The 20,488-nt window shown below is 36.4% G+C and overlaps 1 protein-coding gene across 1 annotated transcript in view; it reads right to left on the reverse strand.

Moving 5' to 3' along the window:
• The window catches only part of STK3 (serine/threonine kinase 3), a gene marked incomplete at both ends in the record, with an annotated part of 298,497 nt that overhangs the window by 232,742 nt on the left and 45,267 nt on the right, over nt 1–20,488 (reverse strand). Inside the window, 2 exon segments of the mRNA XM_079722153.1 lie at nt 5,287–5,401; nt 17,085–17,213. Of these exon segments, the coding sequence (XP_079578279.1) occupies nt 5,287–5,401; nt 17,085–17,213 (244 nt within the window).

The following is a 20,488-nucleotide window of genomic DNA, read 5'->3' on the forward strand; positions in this document are numbered from 1 at the left end:
GGCACTAACCCAGGAGTCCAGTGAAAAGAAATTCCAAGGACGCAGCTCTACAGCAGACCTAAAAAGCAATGAGTCCACATTAGAACAAGAAATCAGGAAGCTCCAAAGAATGTCTTCTCAAAGAAGAATCACATAAATTCCAGGAAATAGATAAAATGAGTAAGAAGCTAGAAGACATTAGTGAAGTGATAAAGATGGCACATGCTGCTTCTTTCAACATGAAAAAAACAAAGGAAAAACTCCAGGAAAAACAAAAAATTATGGTGCTAAGATCATGATCCTAACATAGATCCATCAAACTAATATATGACAATGATTTTGAGCAGTTAAGTGTGAGAAAAGTAAATCCATTTAAACCAGATACTGGGAACATTTTCTTTCAGGTGATCTAGGAGTATGACACTGGACTTTTAAAGACGGAAATATAATTTTAGCATATCATTGTTTTCTCTCCCAAGATGTCCTTTGCCCTCTCTTCTCTGAGTCATTCATTCATTCATTCATTCATGCATACAACAAATATTTACCCAGCATTCTGCATGTCAGGCACTGACCAAGGAGCAGAGATGGAACAGTGAACAAAGAAGACAAAACCATGCTCTTGTGGAGCCTGATTCTAATGACAGATGACTCCTCCTCTTCCAAGATCATGCTAAAGGGTTCTCTCTCCTATGAAGCTTTCACTGAACTTCCATGTTAGGCTAAGTGCTTCTCCTTTACTGCCCCTAAAGAACTCTAACTCTTTATAGAATCAAATTTAGCTTTGTACGTATGTATTACCTCAACTGGCCTGCGAACAATGCAACAACAGCAACATTTATTAGCGTTATTTGTACCTCAAATGAAGAGCACCAGGCCCAGATCAATAAATGTGTTTTGAACCTTTCCGTTCAACCAAAATGTAAATAAAACTGCCAAGTAAAATGTAAAGCACTGTACAAATGTTACTTATTATTTAACAGATGAGGAAGCTGAAGTCACCAGATTATAAAACTAGTTTGTGGAAGAGCCAAAACTAAAATCCACAGTGCTAGGCTGAATTAAAATAAGTGGTCAAATCAAAAAATGGGCCAAAGTGGGAGAGACAAACCTTAGGCGTTTTCTTAGAACATTTCCAAATACACAATAAACGTCTAAGACATGGATTCTATTTCTTCCATATGTCAAGGCACAGCTTAAGAATTATGTAAAGATCATTTTGAAAGCCTGTAATCAAAAATATAATCTATCTTTAAAAAGCTTCAATTTCATAGAGTTGTCTATTTTTACTTTGCAGTATATACTTGAAATGCATAAGTGTTCAGAAGTTAAATGGCATTTAACATAAAATATATTGGTTTTTAAAATATGTCCTCACAAGGAAACCTTCAAGCACACTTTCTATGGCCTTTCTTTGGTATATGATCATATCTGTTCAATAACCCACAACATTAATACTAAATAGTAGTAGCCATGCAAATTACAATTTATCCACAAAAATATAACACTGAATAGATGAGTAAGATTGTTTATATTCACAGAATAAGCAGCCAAGGAATTGATCCTGTTTCAGTTCAACAAACATTTATCAAAGGTTGCTAGATGCCAGTAGCTATTCCAGGCACTTGTAATATTTCCAAGATGAATATATAAAAATTTCTGCCCTTGAGTGGCTTATAGTAGGGGAAAGCAACTGCAATTACTCTTCTCCTAAAGACTAAAAGCTAACTAATAATTAAATGTGATTTCCAAGTACAGGATACCACAGTAAGGTTATCTACACATAGGTTTCACCAAGCTCAAAAGATGGTTTTAAATACTGTAAAAAAAGAAAAAAAAAAAAAAAAAAGTCAGTTACTAAAGATACATGATACCAGGACATGAGCTGTGTTTGTGGGTTTGATCACAGAAATCAGGAATTTAACTCACATATACTTACTTATAGATCCTTCAATACTTATAAACTGAAAGATTCAATGAATACTAACCAAATAGTGATTTTTACTCTAAATGCAACCAGAAGACTCAGAGAAACTTTTATCACCCACCGGAATATAGGAGGGTTTCACCTTCATCCTACCCCTAGTACTACTACCATTAATTACCACAATTACCATTCATTATCAGCTCAACTGCCAACAATCCAATCCCAACCCTTTGCTATTCAGGCTCAGTTCCAATCACTGGGAGTTCTAGTTAACCCCCAAACTTAATTCTATGCCTTTATCTTTTCCTAGGCGTTTCCCAAAGAAAAAGTATAGGTGAGGGCATAAAACCACTGAAAGAGATATTTTGAAATTCCTTCTTTAATATCTATGCTGACAATCAGATAACTGGCTTCTTGACTTTTAAAATGAAATGTGAAGTACTCACAAAACTATTAGCAAACTATCAAGCAAACCTGCAAACTGGTAAGAAAAAGACCACCACCACTGACAACAACAAAAGGCAAAGGATAAGCACAAAAAGGAAATCAAAGAGCCAGTACACATATGACAAGATGCTCAGTCTACCTAGCAGTCAAAATATGTAAGATAATAATAACAGTAAAAATTATAATAATAATGGCAGCTAGAATTTATTGTGCTCTTTATGTAAGAGTGAATATGCAATAAAGACTTACCTAATTCATTAATCAACCAATTACCAAATAGATAAGAAACTACCTGGGAAAACAGGGAAAGTTTCAAAGAGGAGGTGATATTTGATCTGGTGCTTCATGGATACAAATTCACTAGGCAAAGACTGGGGGTTAGGGGAACACTCAAAGGTGGGGGAGCAGTTGAAGCAAAAGCATATACCAAAACACCAAAATACAAATCTTAGTCAGATTTTCTTTCCTGTGCCTTTAATTTTCAAAGAAACACCCGATCAAAAAACAGATAGCAATCGAACTGAAAATCCAGAACAGTTCATCCATGAGATTTCTTTCAAAGACAAGAATAATTCTACAAAAAGTGTGTTACTTAGGTGGTTTTCTAAGAGTCATTCCTCTTAAAACAAATCAAAAATCTAAAAGAAATTGCCAACTTAGAATTCTTTACCCAGCAAATGTATCATTCAAAAATGAAGTGAGATAACATTTTCATACAAAAAAAAAAAAAAGAGAGAGATCTTAACACCATCATACCCATATATAAGGAAACACTAAAGAACACTGTTCAGGCAACTGAGAAATGCAGAAAACAGTAAAGAGCAATAAAAAGTATAAATATAAACACTGACAATATAAAATAATAATAAGAATGCCTTGTGCTGTTTAAAATGTATATAGAATTAAAAGAAACAACAAAGCATGTAACAAAAAACAAAAGAGCATATAAAGCCAAAAAAAAAAAGTTCCCATACTCTTAGAAAAAGATTGATTGTTCGTGACCATGAAAACAATTAACTACTGGAGTGAGTGTTAATAGATCAAGGACAACTGTTTCACTGGTCACATTTTTGAAAGTTAGTCAATCAGAAACAGCCACGCCTCTGAAATTCAAACAATCATTATCACTCCATTGACCATTCCTATAAAATGATCAAATATTTACAATCTCCAGTGTTTAAAAAAAAATAAAAGAGAGGATGATACATATCCTCGTATACTGCCAACATTCATAACAATGGTACTCTTTTTAAATAATGCATAAATGAAGGAAAAGTAGCATAAGTAGCATAGAATATTCTTGAGATTTAACAGGAGCTGTTATCAAGCCAACACCCAGAGATAATATACCCACAGCTCCTGAGTCATCTCGTACAGCTCTGGGTTCTTCTTGTATCTGGGAATCAGACCCTTCCATGCCTCCCCAAGCCCAAGAACCGTCTGTGAGAATAACAATTAGACTATTCCAAATGTGTGATCCCCAAACATGTTAGGTGGATTCTGTCTTCTAAAAAAGAATGCAAATGGGATAAAATCTTTCCTTTGATAACTGGTGAAGGAGATTCCTGAGGATAATGATCCCACCCATATCTAGCTTTTAGAACTGCAGTATACCTTCACGGTTTGTATTTATTAGCAACAAGAAATAAAGTACTTGGATCATATTCTTCTTCTGTACTCAAAATGGTAACATTAGCATTTAAATAAAGAAAACAGATTTTCCATTTCACTCAGTTTTACTTCATATTCCTACTTGGTAATTTTAAATACCAAATACACTGAGTTTAGCCCTGGAACGGTTTTAAACCACTTCTCTTAACTGGAGTATAATTATCTTCAATTAAAGCATTGTTCTGCCACTCAGGAGTCATCTGATTTACATAAATGTTAGTTAAGCACCATACAAATTCTAAAATATATAATTGGAATGTCACAAATCACTTAATCCATTTTGTCAAAACAGGGATTATTTTAACTTCTATCTCACTTCCTTTAAAAGAAATCCTATTTACTTTATTTTCTCTAACAGAAAAAAAAAAATTAGTAGGATAAACTTACAACGTACTTCCCCAATCAAACTTTAAAATGATTCTGGTTAACCACGAATTGACTCAAGTAGTTAAGTACTTTTCTGAATGTATTTTACTGAAACATGTCTGACTACATGTAATAAAGACATATAGTAATTGGGATACTGTCTCATGGAATTACAAATTATTTCACTGATTTATTATTCTTAGTCGTTCGCAGATTTTAAAAAGGTCACTTTGTCCTCATAAATTTTGCAAGGAAACTAGGTGCATTGCTAGCCTAAATAATTTTGTAAACAGCTCTTTTACTGAGGGTTAAAAACAGAGCCATAAAAAGTTATTATTAAAAAACAAATTTCACAAAGCTGAATTTACCAGGGAAAAAAAAATTATAATCTAGCTCTATTACTTTCAAACACCCTGACAATATTTGGGAAAATAAGACAAAAATTGTTTTTCAGTTATTTTTAAGATTCAGAAACATAAAACTTAAACTGTTTACCAATCATAGGTTATAATGCAAAAAACAAGATAAAGAAATACCATGAATATTATGAACTTTAAATAAAATTCTAGCTATAACTTACGGAACTCATGTTAATAAAGAACATGCACACTGATTCCAAATGAAGAAGAGGAGTGCCATGGTAGTTTCTCAGTGACTAACCAAAAATCATCCTAATAAATAAATTAAACCATCATATGACTCCTGTATTTGCCATATGACAAATGGCAAATTTGTGACTTTGACTGATTCTCACACCTCATACTAGATCCCTTTACACTGAAAAACCTTTTCTTTTCTCACACTAATATTTTTCTTGTAACAAAACACTACCTAGTCAGATTCTAAACTATGAATCTTTACAAATGAGATTAGCAAAACAATTTAAAAATACTTACTGTTTTGTTTCGTAATCTAATTATGTCCGAGACAGAGCCAGCTCCACAGTACTCCATAACAATCCAGAGGTCTGTGTTCTTAAAGTAACTGCCATAGTACTTTACAACATATGGGCTAAAGAAAAATACACAGACAATTAAACTCAGTTAATTCCCGAAGAAAATTATTTCTTAATCCCAATTCAAAATATTTTCAGCATTTCATAATGTTCCAATAAGTAAACTTAATGAGTAAACTACTATTGTACATGGAATTGTATCTATGTAGAGTTCACCAACTGTGTATAATTAGGCTTTAATTCACGGATGAAATTTTAACAGGATTACAAACCAGAGGAGGTCCAAATGTTTTGAGTGATTCCCAAGAAAATAAAGCTTTGTTTTGGCAAAGGACATACTCTTTAACATAAGGAACAAATGAAAATATTTTCCTTTAACTAAAGCATTTTAAATATAAATCTTCTAGGGACTTCCCTGGAGGCGCAGTGGTTAAGAATCCCCCTGCCAATGCAGGGGACATGGGTTCGAGCCCTCGTCTGGGAAGATCCCACATGCCGCGGAGCAACTAAGCCCGTGTGCCACAACTACTGAGCCTGCGCTCTACAGCCTGCGAGCCACAACAACTGAGCCCACGTACCACAACTACTGAAGCCCACAAGCCTAGAGCCTGTGCTCTGCAACAAGAGAAGCCACCGCAGTGAGAAGCCCGCGCACTGCAGCGAAGAGCAGCCCCTGCTCACTACAACTAGAGAAAAGCCCCCACACAGCAACGAAGACCCAATGCAGCCAAAAATAAATAAATAAATAAACTTACAAAAAATATATATATATATAAATCTTCTAAAGGATTTTGCATTCAGTCAAATATTAACACTCAACTTTACATTTCAATACTTTATATTTCAATGAGGCCCCCCCAAAATTTTTTTAATTCCCTTGTATTTTGGCCTTTAAAATTCTGGAGAAAAATAATTATAATTTTTTTGCTTTAAATTCAGACAATTGTCATTATTGACAATTTAAAATATTTCTGAGCTGAGGTTTCATGTGTTTCAGAGCAGAATAAACTATGTTGATAGCCGAGTTGTTTTTAGGAAAACTTAGGATGGGGCAAATGACCATTACAATTGATATTTATTAAGGGTATGCTATATATAGTGATGTGTAAAATATCTTGCTCAACTCAAAAAGACAGAATATCCACATTCACAGAATACATAAAAAGATGAAAAATACAAGGAAGCATAAAGTAGTACACAGCTTAAACACTACAAGAGCTCATAGGTAGAAGTGACCACGGCAGAGTCAACCTAGAGAACTTCGCAGAATCGGTGGAATTTGAATTATGGAAAAAAGGTTAAAGCTTCAAGATATGGGTGTAGAAGAGAGATAAGAAGATTTGGAAAAGAGAAAGACCATGAGCAAAGGCAAGGGAAAAACCAAGAATGGCATGTTTATCATGAAAAGTGCCATCAGTGTAAGATAAATAAGACATAGGAATCAAACAAGCAAAAAAGAACAATGAAAAATGGAAAGTACTATAAAAGACCACATAAAGAGACTACCAAAAGAAGAGACTAAGAGAAGACGGTTGGGGAAAGACTTCTCAGTAAAGCCTTTGCAATCTTAACTAAGTCTTGAAGGCAAGGGTAGAGCAGATTGGTTAGAGCTTAAGGGCTTAAACTAAAACAGGTAGCTACAGGGCTAGAATTCAATCCTGTATCCCTTCTGCTCCTCTTGCACAGACTTGCTTCCATCTCCTTGTCATAGTTTTCTCCCCCATTCTAATCTGTGCTCCATATAGCTGACAAGTAACTTTCCTTTAAAACAAAAGTAAAGTAGGCTAACCATATCGCGCTCCTGATTAAAAAAAAGAAAAAAAGCTCCAATGGCTCTCCACCACCAGAGGAAAAGAAGACAGAACTGCTTCATATCACATACATGACCTTTCAAAGTCTACCTCTCTCCCCACATCTCTCGTTACTCCCCATCTCACACCTTAAATTTGCAGACAACACTCAACTTTGCTAGGTGTTGGGAATGGAAAGTATTATTAAGAGTTCATAAATATTCACTAAACCATTTAAAAGTGTTTGTTTACAAATGAATCTCATCTATAGAGCCAAAACTTCAACTTACGGGAAACATAAAAAAGCTTTCTTTACATACACTTCTTTGGATTATGAGTGCCTGTGTAGAAACCGTTATAGGAAGTACTGCTCTTACACCTGGCTGTGCATCAGAATCACCTGTGGCCCAGACCCCACACCCTGGAGTTTCTAACTCAGCAGATGTTTTAAAACCTTTATAGGTGACTTTGATATACACCCACAGCTAAGATTCGCTCCAGAAGATAGATGACATATCCTTCAGGAAACTTCTTTAAATATTAATTTTCTTATTCACAATTTTCAAATTTTCAAATTAGCAATGAGTTGAAGGTTATGTTCACTGAAAAGCACATAGAAAACATGTATTTTATCTTGCAATCTACACTAAGTAATCAGCAATTCTAAGGGTAGGACTGACAGCTCCTATGAAAATTAGAGATTCTAATCTGGGCAGCTACATAAAAGGGCAGCTCTAGCTCTCTTTAGGGGGTGAGTCAAGGCAACACCTTTGGGGAAAGGTAGAATTTTCTTCAAAAAATATTTTGTGGCCTCTAATACACAATCAAGTGAACGTATCAAAGTCCAACAATTCTATATCATTAAAAATGGCCTCAATAATTTTAACCTAGAAAAATATTTAAGCAGATAGACCTAAACAGCCATCTTAAGGACACACACCCGAAAACAGTTTCTATCAATCACTCAACATTCATTCACTGACCCTCTACTCTAGCCAAGCATTAGACCAGACAAACCAGACAGACACAATCCTGACTCTCCTCTAGCACATACCAGCAAGAGATACGCAGGTATTTGAGAAGTAAATCCACAAGTAAATATAATTACTAACTGTGGTAAGAAAAGAAGGAGAAGTGCTATGAGATAAATTGGCTGAGACTTTATTTTGCATTCATCATTTCTGCAAATAAAATTGTTCCTAGTTCATATGGAAGAATGGAATAACACACATATTCCATGGTAGCCCCTGACTTGGGAAGCACTGGCGTATATGAAAAAACTTTGAAAGGAGACGTGGGTGAGCTTTAACAACAAAATATCCCCCCTCCATTGGTGGCTGTGGATTACAAATTACATTTGGAAAAGAAAGAAATGCTTAAACCCCAAAGTTTATACGTAATAATGGCCTACGACTGGTCATCCTCTGATATCTTCTGCATCAATACTTTAAAGCACTTATAACATCTTATAATTGCTTTGTCATTGACTTTTATCTGCCTCCCCTAGAAGAAAAGAAGCTCCGTGAGGATAGGTGCCAATCTGCCTTGCTCTCCATTTCATCCTCAGTACCTCCCTTCTTGCATGCACAAGCAAAAGGACTGAATAAGTGAACAAATGAACAGTCACAGAAGAATTAACAGAAGGGACCTAATTCAGGCCTCCCCAAAGGAATAACATTTAAGCTAGAGTCAAAGTCGGCTAGAAGTTAACCAGTTATAAAGAGCATTCAGGTACCAAGAACTGTCTGTACAAAGGCCCTGAGGAGAGAAAAAGAGAAGATCATTGTCAAGGGATCAGTATGCCTAGAATAAAGTGAGTGAAAAATGAGGTAGAACGCAACGTAGTTGCAGATGGAGGCAGAAGCTGATAACGAAGGGCCTCAAAAACAAGGTAAGGAGACTGGGCTTCAATAGATATTCAAGAGAAGAATTTTAAGCAGAGGAATGACGTGATCTAATTTATACTTTTAAGATTCCTCTGGCTACTGCTTCAAAGCTGGATTGTAGGAAAGCAAATATGGACACGGGTAGACCAGTTAGAAGGTTCTGTTGGTCTGTGCCTGCAAGAGATTGTATTAAGTGTATCTTTTCATTTTCTGTATTTGTGCTGCTTTGACATCTGGGACCTACTGACAAAGTCTCCACTGTTCCTCTCTCAGCGTTAGCTAATTCCTAGAGATAGCATCTGTAAGCATACCTTTCACATGCAAACAAGCCAAGTTTCATACTCTCAACTACCTCCAGGGCCACCATTTCCCAGCCCTAATCACCCCAGGGCCGTATACCAGACAACCAGTGACAGCCCCAGATCACAAAGAAATTATTCAATCTAGCCAATCGTAAACCTGTTTACTCAATTTCACCTATTCCTTCCCACAGAAACCACAGTAAAGGCTCGTGCCCACATTCCCCCCCTCCCTCTGCCTCCCAACTGACGCTGGTGCTTCCCTGTATGGGTCCCCATCTCTCACCCGCACCCCTCTCAGATCTGGAAGTATAACAATCTATCTCCTGATATGCTGGTCTCATCGTACCTGAATAATAATAAAACCTACATTTTAAAAAGCAGATCGTGGCTTGGAGTAGAAAACAAATTCGAGAGATATTTTCAAGGTACACTCAACACAATTTGTTTATGATATAAACTGACAAGTTAGAAGACAGTAAGTAAGTTTTCTACTGTGTTTTATCCACTGTGTCTCCCTTCAACTGCACACTGAATATAAATTTAAGACTGGCAAATTAAAGATTACAATTTAAAGCCAACACTTTGAAAAATTACAAACACAGAAACAAATAAGCAGAGAGTTCAAGACCTGGGACTTCTAAGCCAGTCTGTTTCCACTGACACAGACGTTGTTCATTCATAATTCATTCCTGTATCATATAAAAGTAATCAACAAACATTCACTGAACAACATACATAGAGCCTAGGGGCAGGTGCTAGGGAGAAAAATTCGTAGACTTTAGTGACAAAAATAAAAGGCAGTCCAGACAATGGGGAACCCATGAAGGAGTTTATGCAAGAAAATAATACAGTCAAATAGCCTTTAAAGAGGATTATCCAGTGCAGGATTGTCAGGGGCCAAAGATGACAGTGTTCATACTAGCGGGCAAGTTAGCTAACCGTACAATTATTTAGATACACTAACATCTATTTCTTTAACCACACATTGATTATTAAAGGCTGGAGAGGAAACAGGGAGAGCTTGCTTCAAAACACTAGCTCAGTGTTACTTTTAATTTTAAGCAACACACAGTTTTAGTTCAGCCATAAGGCCTAGGAATCTTGACTAAGCCACCATCTGGACTTACAGGACATACGAGAATCCAGCAATTCTATGTATTCTTGGCACAGTTAAATAGTTAAATATGACTCTGAAAATTCCAGTGAGTGGAGGGACATGGAAGACACAAGTCAAATTACAGCATACACCAGAAAGCAAAGGTGAAACATGATGCCTCAATAACTGGGGCAAAACTCATGAGGCACAGTCTACTCCCTTCCCCTGTGTCATTCCCTTACCTTTCATTCTCCTGTCCCATTCATTCCCTTTCCTCTATTTAACACCTTCAGCCCAATAAAACTACATAGCATGTTCCTCTCTTTTTTTTTTTTCTTTTTTGGCTTCCTCTCATCTCATGCCTAATGTATCATACCCTTGCCATTCCTCTGTCTCCATTTCATATCCCCTCTAAACCCTTATTCTAACGGTCTTCCTCTAGTATCACAACTCAAAATAGTAGTATAAAAAGAGAAGCGAGGAAAAAATAGAGAAACCAGAGGGGAAAAAAATACAAAAAGCACTACAAACTTCCTTATGTATTTGAACCTTATATAGACACTACTGTGGTACAAGTTATTTGGACTGAATCATTGTTTAAGCTTCTTATAGAGATTCAAATGTTAATTTTTCCTGTCTAAAAGTTAATTAACATTTTTATGTTAACTTGAATTTCATCTTAAATGAAGAAAATCGTGTATTGCTAAAGGTATCTTTTAATAGACCTTGATTTTTTATGGCAGGTTTAGGTTCACAGCAAAACTGAGTGCAAGGTACAGAGCTTTCTCATGTGCCCCCTGCGCCCACACGTGCACAGCCTGCCCGTTATCCACATCCCCACCAGACTGGGATGTTTGTTACAAGTGATGGATCTACACTGACACAACACTGTCACCCAATCCATACTTTACATTAGGATCCACTCTTGGTGTTGTACATTCTTTGGGTTTCAACTGTATACACCATTACAGTATCATACAGAGCAATTCCACTGCTCTACCTATTCATCCCCCCACCCCCACCCTCCTAACCCCAGGCAACCACTGATCTTTTTATTGTCTCTATCGTTTTGCCTTTTCCAGGATGTCATATGGTTGAAATCATACAGCACATGTAGCCTTTCCAGATCGTCCTCTTTCACTAGTAATATCCGTTTAAGTTTCCTCTATGTATTTTCATAGCTTGATAGCTCATTTCTGTTTAGTGCTGAATAATATTCCATTGTCTAGATGTACCACAGTTTATGCATCCACCTACTGAAGGACATCTTGGTTGGTTCTAAGGTTTTGGTAATTATGAATAAAGCTGATATAAACATCCATGTGCAGGTATTTGTGTGGATGTAAGTTTTTAACTCCTTTGGGTAAGTATCAAGGAGCCAGATTGCTGGATCATATGGTTAAAAGTATGTTTAGTTTTGGAAAAAAACTGTCAAAAACTGACTTCTACACTGGCAATACTATTATGCATTCCCACCAGCAATGAATGGAAGTTCCTGTTGCTCCACATCCTTACCAGCATTTGGTGTTATCAGTGTTGCAGATTTTGGGCATTCTAATAGATGTGTAATGGTATCTCATTGTTTTAATTTGCATTTCTCTGATGACATATGATGTGAAGCATCTTTTCATATGCTTATTTGCCATCTGTATATCTTCTCTCGTGAGGTGTCTGTTAAGGTTTTTGGCCCATTTTTTTAATTGGGTTATTTGTATTCTTGTTGAGTTTTTTAAACTCTTTGTATATTTTGGATAACACTCCTTTATCAGATAAGTCTTTTGCAAATATTTTCTAAGGTGTATTTTTTAATGTTGTCATTGTAAGCATGTGATAATTAAAATACTAAAGAAATGGCTATTTTTCATTACATACGTTTCATTAACATCCTTCTACCATCTTAATAGTGTTCTAAACTTAATAGGGGTAATACAGTGTTTTCACAAAGGCAACGCGAATATTCTCCTATGAAAACTGAATTGTTTCCAATATAAATCGAAATCACAGCAATTTATTTCTTGGCCCACCCAAAAACGAATACATAGAGATGAACTGATAAAAACTGCTAAAGTTAATCACAAATCCTTCAGTACGGTGAGTTTCAATCTTATTTATTTATTTTTTTCATCAGAAACAGTGTTCAAATGGAATCTCACCCAGAAACATCAGCAAACAGAACACACGGGACAGGAGCTGCTCTGGTAGAAAGAAGCCTCTGAGCAAACAAGCTAGAAATGCGCTATTCCTACCACATGGACCGCCTCTCCTCTCTGCCTAGTAAATCAAAGTCATCCTTTAGAACTCAGCTTGGGTATGATCTCCCTGAGGAAGCTTTCCCTGAATCCCCAATAGTGAGGCGTTACATACATCTTCCAACCCATACAGTTCCCCATATTTACCCCATCAGAGGTCTTATCACACTATACTTAAACAGCCTGTCCATTCATCTGTCTTGCCCATCTAACTGAAAGTCCTTCCAAAGTCTGGCTCATTCATTGTTATATCTCTTATGCGCAGCACGTAAGGGCTACCAGCAGGAGTAGGTACTCAGTTTATTAGTTGAATAAATTTATTTACATAATATATATATTGAATTTATATTATATATATATAAATAAAATAAATTAGGTGAATAATTGTGTGCCCTGATGCATGTATTAACAAAACATTTCTCTCGGTTTAGATATGAGAAATTCCTTCTCTAGAGTGTCAGTACTAGGAATGTAGAAGCTGTGTCAGTTGTGGTTCCCTTATATCTACATGACCTGGCACATAGTATTCAAAAGTAATGCTGACCAGCTCTTGCCTCCATCTCTAGCACTGCCTTGAGAATGAGCACTTTACTTTGAACTGTTGGAATCACTGTACAGACATTGCTTTCTTCAGCACTGGCCCTGGAGTCAGCAAATGTGGGTCCTCACAGTATCCTAGTCATTAACTAGCTATGATCTAGGACAATTCATGTAAAATCTCTAGGTCTCATTTTCTGTACCCATAAAATAGTTCTTAATTATGCTTTAGCACCAGAAGTCTTTTCTCAAATAATATTTTAGAATGAGCTCCAACATAGAAAAAAAGATAAAAGCAAGGGCTAAGTTTCTCACTCTGCTCAATTCTTCACTGTTTGAGGAAAATACCCCTAGAAGCACCTCCTTAGAGCAGAGTACATTTGAAAAACTCTAAACTAAAGTACACCTACAGTTGGGATTTCCCTGGTGGTCCAGTGGTTAACAGTCCATGCTTCCACTGCAGGGGGCATGGGTTCAGTCCCTGGTCAGGGAAGATTCCACATGCCGCAGGATGTGGCCAAAAAATAAAAAATTAATTAAAAAATTAAAAAAAAATAAAGTACACCTACAGAGGTCTAGTCTAGCACCAACATTCTACGATTTAAACATTCAACAAATACTTACTGAATGCCTATTCTGTGCCAAGCACTGGACTAGACACAAAGGATTCAACAATAAACAATGCAGATGGGTTCCCTCAAATATTTACGCCAAAATGCAGTACTGAACACATTTAGTACTCACTAAAATGAACAAAAAAAATTAAAACACCCTCTCATCTCTTTTTAGAATGCAGAAAGCAAGACAATTTGCCAATTGCCCAAATGGCTGCATAGACTTAAGAAAAGATATCAATTTCAGAAATACAAATTTCATTTTCTCTAACCAAAATTCCACTGTTTTATGTGGGAATTTTTCAATTTGTACTGTTTTCTCCCAAATCATTTTTATGCCAGTTCTCATTAACACATCTGCATTAACACAAGTAAGTAGTAGCTAAAAATGTAATGCTTGTTCCTGCCATTTCCCAGTTTTTCACTTATCTTTTAGCACTTTTAGGATCTTTTAACCAACCAATTTTGTTTTTTGATCCTTCACTATTTCATAAGTTCAGTATGAATATAAAAGTGAAATCTAGAAGACAGGATCCAATTTTTAATCAATATTTGTTTTACCATTTCATTCAACAAATATTTGAGAAGCACTTACTATATACAAGGCATTCTGCTACAAAGTGGTACAAAATTTCTAGAATTTATTCGCATTTTCTACCCCTTTAATTCACTACTTTTCTTTCCCCTTAGTGGTTTCAAGTACATAACAAGAACAACAATCAGATTTCCCTAGGGTCCCCTCAACTGACAATGCTCTTTCACATACTCCTTTATCCATACCATATTTATTCACATTCATTTAACAAAAAGTACAGTGCTAGGCATTGTGATGTATGCTAAGAAATATGATTCCTTCTGTCAAGGAGTGAAGAAAGGATAAAGATAGTGAAGACATTTCAGAAGGAGACTCTGCAAGAATTAGTGTCATCAGAGGTGTCAGAAAAAGAAACAGATGAATTCTCAGTTTTGTTGTTGAAAGACTAAGTACATGATGATTCTATTCACAAAACAGGAATTTGAAAGGCTTATCTGCAACAATTAAAAATTTGGTTTTAGAATGTTAAATGTAGAGTTGCTTCTGGATATTCCAGTTGAGTCATCCAGGCAGGAATTAGTAATACCTGTCAATACTTGAGTAGCCACTATGTGGCAGGATCCAAGGGCACTTAGTAAGTCATAATCCCCAACTCAAAGAATTTAAGAGTCAGGTGACAGAGAATACAAGTAAACAGGTGCTTAAAAGAGAAACTCAGGTAAGAGAGAAGCCTGGAAGCATAAGCACTGGCCAGATCATGAAGGCCCCTGTATGCCATCCTTAGTAGACAGGATCTAGCTAAGCAATGGGCAGCCACTTAAGGGTTTTAAACAGAGAATGGCTTGATTAGGTTTGCATTTTAGAAAGAACACTCTAGCTTCAGGGAAGAAAATGGGTTGGAGTAGGCAAAAATGAAAGACAAAGTGAACACACAGGAAGCTGTTGCAGAAATCTGAGCAAGAACTGATGGGTACCAAGATGCATGCACAAAGGTTAGGAGATGTATAATGGGTAATATCTGAGACACTGTGCCCTTCCTAGAACACATTCAATTAAAATCTCTAAAGCACAACATTAGTACCTGAACTATTTTTAACCATTATAATAAAATAATAGCAACATGCAAATATTAAGCACCTGAAGAGCCCAGCACTACACTATGCTCAACCTTTCCTTATCTACATCAAACTATGGGAAGCACATTCTTATAAAGTTACCAAATTAATAGAGGTCTGGAAAAACTCTGCAATTATATATTTTGACCTGGGAGCTGAGGAATGTATTATTTCTTCTATAACCACTTGAATTTCCAGTTATATGGCCTTCATGGAAAATATGTAATATAATCGAAATATACAGCACACAATAAAGAAGAGCAAAACTGAACACACCCAAGCAACAGAGTTCCTTGAGGACTATTCAGTCGCTTCATTAGCCAAAGAGCTTACAATATATGTATCTTACATACTGTTGGAAAAGGAAGTTTTCCATAGATCTCTTACTAATAGGGCCCTGATTTGATTAGGGATGACAATGTGTCCAGACTCCCCTAAGTTCACCAGCTCTAAGTCACCGTGTGACTCAATTCTGATGAATAAAATATAAACTGAGGGTTTCTGGGAAAGCCCTTTCCCACTTCTTCTCTTCTTCCTCCTGTCTGGAATGTAGACAAAATGCTGGAGCTGGAGCAGCTCTCTTGCAACCATGAGATAATAAGCATGAGAACAAAGACCACATGCTAAGGATGACACAGTATAAGAAAAAGCCTATCACAGTTGTTACTTTGTTGCTGCTGTATTGACCCTATCTCTAGACCTTTTATAAAGGGAGAATAATAAATCCCTCTTTGATAAAGTAACTACAGGCCTAACACAGTCCTAATTTATACACTCTGCATCCCTTATACAGGCCAGGCTACTTACTAGGGTATATAAGATACTTCATTACCAGCTCCATTTACCTATCCAAACTCATTTCATATCGCTCTGTCTCTTACTTTCCACTGCAGTAATTCTAAACCTTGTCAGAACAGCACATAACAGTGAGCTGTTTTTCACCTTTCTACCTTTAATTCTCTTTACAGTCTCTCACCCCTCTATTTCCTCACCAAATTTACTCTTCCTCTGCATTCCAGACTTCTTGACTCCTGGCTGAGGTAGGTGCCCTGCCTCCTTGTTCTCACATCTCCTCATGTACCAGTCAGTATAATGACTGTGCTGTACTACAGCTATTTGCTTAAGTATCTGTCTTCCCAACTAGATTACCAGCCCCTCAAGAAGAAAAGCAATGTCTTAGTTCCCTTGATATTCCTAGATCCTGGCACAGTACCTGGCCCACTAGGGATGCTCAGTAAACGTCTGTTGAATAAATTAGAGTTACATAAGACATGACTACTTTTAATTAGTAAAAACAATTAAATCAAAAGGACAGTTAAATGACTTTTCCTTAATATCAAAAACTAATTCTCACCCATAAATTTTCCCTGAAAATGAAAAAACGGCTTGAGTATTTTCTTTCACCACATTTGCTTTATAATATCATTTCTGCTTTAGAGCTGAAAGTCCTAAAGACAACCCTACAAAGCTATTCTCATCTTCCTTGAAAGATTAGTCTCCCTTCCGATGGGAAGTCAGAAGAGAAAACTAAACAAATGACCAAAGAACACATTTTATTATACATTATTAGCAAAACTTATCAAAATGAAGGTAAAGAAATAAAATCTCTACATACCTGTCACATTGCTGCATTATGGAAATTTCTTTGATTATTTCCTGAAGATCTGACTCAACAGGTACTTGTTTAATTGCCACAACTTGACCAGATTCCTTATGTATTGCTTTAAACACACTTCCATAAGACCTAAAAGAAACCAAGACATTTCTTTATTTTTCCCCTTTCAAACATCATAACTATTAGAGAAAAATGGTCTATTATGAGTTTTTACATGTAGTCTTTTTTTATTTTATTTTTTTAAAATTTTTATTGGACTATAGTTGATTTACAATGTTGTGTTAGTTTCAGGTGTACAGCAAAGTGAATCAGTTATATATATACATACATACACTCTTTTTTAGATTCTTTTCCCATATAGGCCATTACAGAGTACTGAGTAGAGTTCCCCGTGCTATACAGTAGGTCCTTATTAGTTATCTATTTTATATATAGTATCCATGTAGTGTTTTCTAATTTAAAATACTACTTAATGGTGACAAATCAAAGTAAACAAATTAAAAAAGTGAATTATATCTTAGCTTTAATGTTTCAATTATAGACTTAAAATTCACTAAAATCATCAAATTAATAGAAAAAGATTTGCTGATTTTCTTATGAATGAAAGAAATAGACTTACGGTTTGTCAACTCAAACAAATGCAGCATTAAGAAGATACATAAGTAGAAGTTAAAAGCATGAAATACAGAATAAAAACAGCCAAAGTCTCATGTTAGAAGAAAAGGCTGATCTCATCTTCAACAAAATCATCCCCAAAATATCAAAGTACAAGGTCTGTTCAGACTGCTTAAGAGCAACTGAAATCTTCAGCTGGGGACCACACAACACCAAAGTTAGAGAAGCAGGAAATCTGGTCCCCGCCAAGTCACAGATCCAAGGTCTCTCAAATGCTCCTTTCACTATCTTCTTCTCCTCAAGAGCAAGACCACACACGCACAGATAAATAAAATGAGTAATAGGATCTAATGGCCACTTGCTCAAAAACTGTCTCTGCTACAACTCTTGAAACATTGCCAATTAAATATTTATGTGTCTTAAAAAGCAAGAACAATGAGAGAGGGAAGCCAGTTGTATTTTGAGATGAATTAGAAGACAAGGTAAAAACTGCTATCACTTACTAAATTCTTACTGTAAGTCAGGTACTATGCTTGATGTTTTACAAGCATTATCAAATTCAACCCTCTCAATGGTGAGGTAAAATACTACTATAGCCATTTTAAAAGATGAGGAAATAGAGACTCAGATACCAGTGACCAGCAAGGCCAGAATTCAAACATATTCTGACTCCAAAGATCATGTTTTCCTTACCTCATTATTTCTACAGAAGAGAAAGAAGAGCAAAGCATTAGAGACATGGAATGTTTCCTAATATTAGGAAGCTATGCAGAATCATTTCAAATTTACAATCTTTTAAAATAAGTGAAAAAGTGAAAAATGAGTGACAAAGCAGTTATTTAACAAAATGAATTGCATTCTATCCTCTGTTTCTTTGGGCTTTCTGAAGTAATTTAATTTAGTTTGATACCCAAAGTCACCTTTGGGTTTGTGTGTGTGTGTGTGTGTGTGTATAGTCCTAATTTACACACACACATATATACACACACACACACAGGTAAACCCCACTTTTCAAAAGTTCACCTTACGCCCCTTCACTTTTACAAAACACCTGGATTAGTACCTGTTTCGCTAACCAGAAGAAATTCGAAGAAGATTTACCCTTTTACAAAAAAAGGTGAAAAGAAAAAACAGCATTCAACATTTGTTTTTGCAGGAGCCATTATAGAGGGAGAAAGTACCATGAGCAGCAAGAGTGGCAGCACCGCCAAGCTCATTCCCTGGAAACTACACTCAGCATCTCAGCATCACGCTGCCAGAGCTTTGAACTGTGTCTGTGAGCATCTGTGCTTTACCTCAATTTATTCTGTGTATCCATTAGCAAGACGTGTCATAAGGTAACTGCTTGTTTGCTTTACAACATTTCAACTTACGAAAGGTTTCATAGGAAGGCTCTACTTTCAGATAGCAGGGGAAATCTGCATCTCCCCTTAGAAGCCATACCTGTGTGTGTGTGTGTGTGTGTGTGTGTGTGTGTGTGTGTGTGTAGGTATGTGTGTGTATATACGTGTGTGTATACATATATTTTTTCCCTCAAAAGCTAATCTAGAATTCAGTGCTAGATTACCTATTGTCAGTTAAGCAACGCCATCAGTCCCTTCTAAGGTCTTCTTGTTACTACAAAGGAGGAAAACTGGGAACCACGTTTCCCAATTTCCCTTCCCTGAATGGATCCCAGTTAAGAGTTTGACAATGCACGAAATCTGAATGGCAAAAAGTTGAGGAGAAACTATCATTCTCCAAATTTAGCTGTAGCAGATGCATTAGCAGATATAAGATACACAGTGGCTTCTTGCTGAGCTTTTTGATAATCAAGATGCTGCTGCTGCAGACTAAGATAGCTGGTGGGAGCTTCTCAAAGATTCTTAAGGATTCCAGCAGATCCCAAGTGAGCTTCTAAGAAACACCACTTCACTACTCCAGGCTGAGATCTTCAGCACTGGCTTCTCTGACCTTCAGTGACAAAGTCCATAACCTTTGCATCCCTGGCCCTTCCACAAGTCATTTGAGCCCCAAATTTCATAATAAACTCTTTAAACCCAGAGTACACAGAGTAGCCTTTCTTTTCCTAACCATGTCCTGCTACCAATAGTTTTGGGGAAGGAACTGGTTCTAAGGGAAGGAATCTTGAAGATGGGAATTTGGATTAGTTTTTTCTTAGATTTGAATACAGTGATAGCTTCAAAACAAGTGACAAACAGAACATTGATAGCCTATGGTATTTAGGGGCAAAACAATTACTTAAATTATTATCCTTAGTTGCCTGGAGTCTAGGCAAAGCTTTAGAAGACCATGTATCAACTGAATGTCACAGTGAAAATAAGGGTACAAAGACTGCAGAATGGAACGGCTGCTCCTGCCTACACTGGAAAAGTCATAAAACAATTATAACAAGCTCAGGGCTTAAATTGCCAGCCCAAGACTGAGAGACCCAGAAAACTTCTGAATGCTCCAAAAGAAAGTCGTAATTCTTATATGCCCAGGACTGACACTTCTGAAACCCAAACTCAAAGTCTAATCTTGCTGGAAGCTGAATTACATTGCAAACTGAATTCACAACATCACCAGGACTACTATGCTAAAGTTAGGTTTTTAACTGTAAAGAGAGGTACCCAGAGAATTGGTATTGGGATATTAATGTAGATTGTTATTAATCTGAATACCTGAAACCCCAACCCCTACCAAGTCTCCCTTGTCAGCAAAAGCAACCCTATCCCCTAGTCTGAGAAAATTAACCTCATGATGCCTGAAGACTCTATAAGACCTTACTTGAGGGAATTGCCTTTCAG

The sequence above is a fragment of the Hyperoodon ampullatus genome (genome assembly GCF_949752795.1).
Source record: "Hyperoodon ampullatus genome assembly, chromosome: 17".
In the NCBI taxonomy this organism is placed as follows: domain Eukaryota; kingdom Metazoa; phylum Chordata; class Mammalia; order Artiodactyla; family Ziphiidae; genus Hyperoodon; species Hyperoodon ampullatus.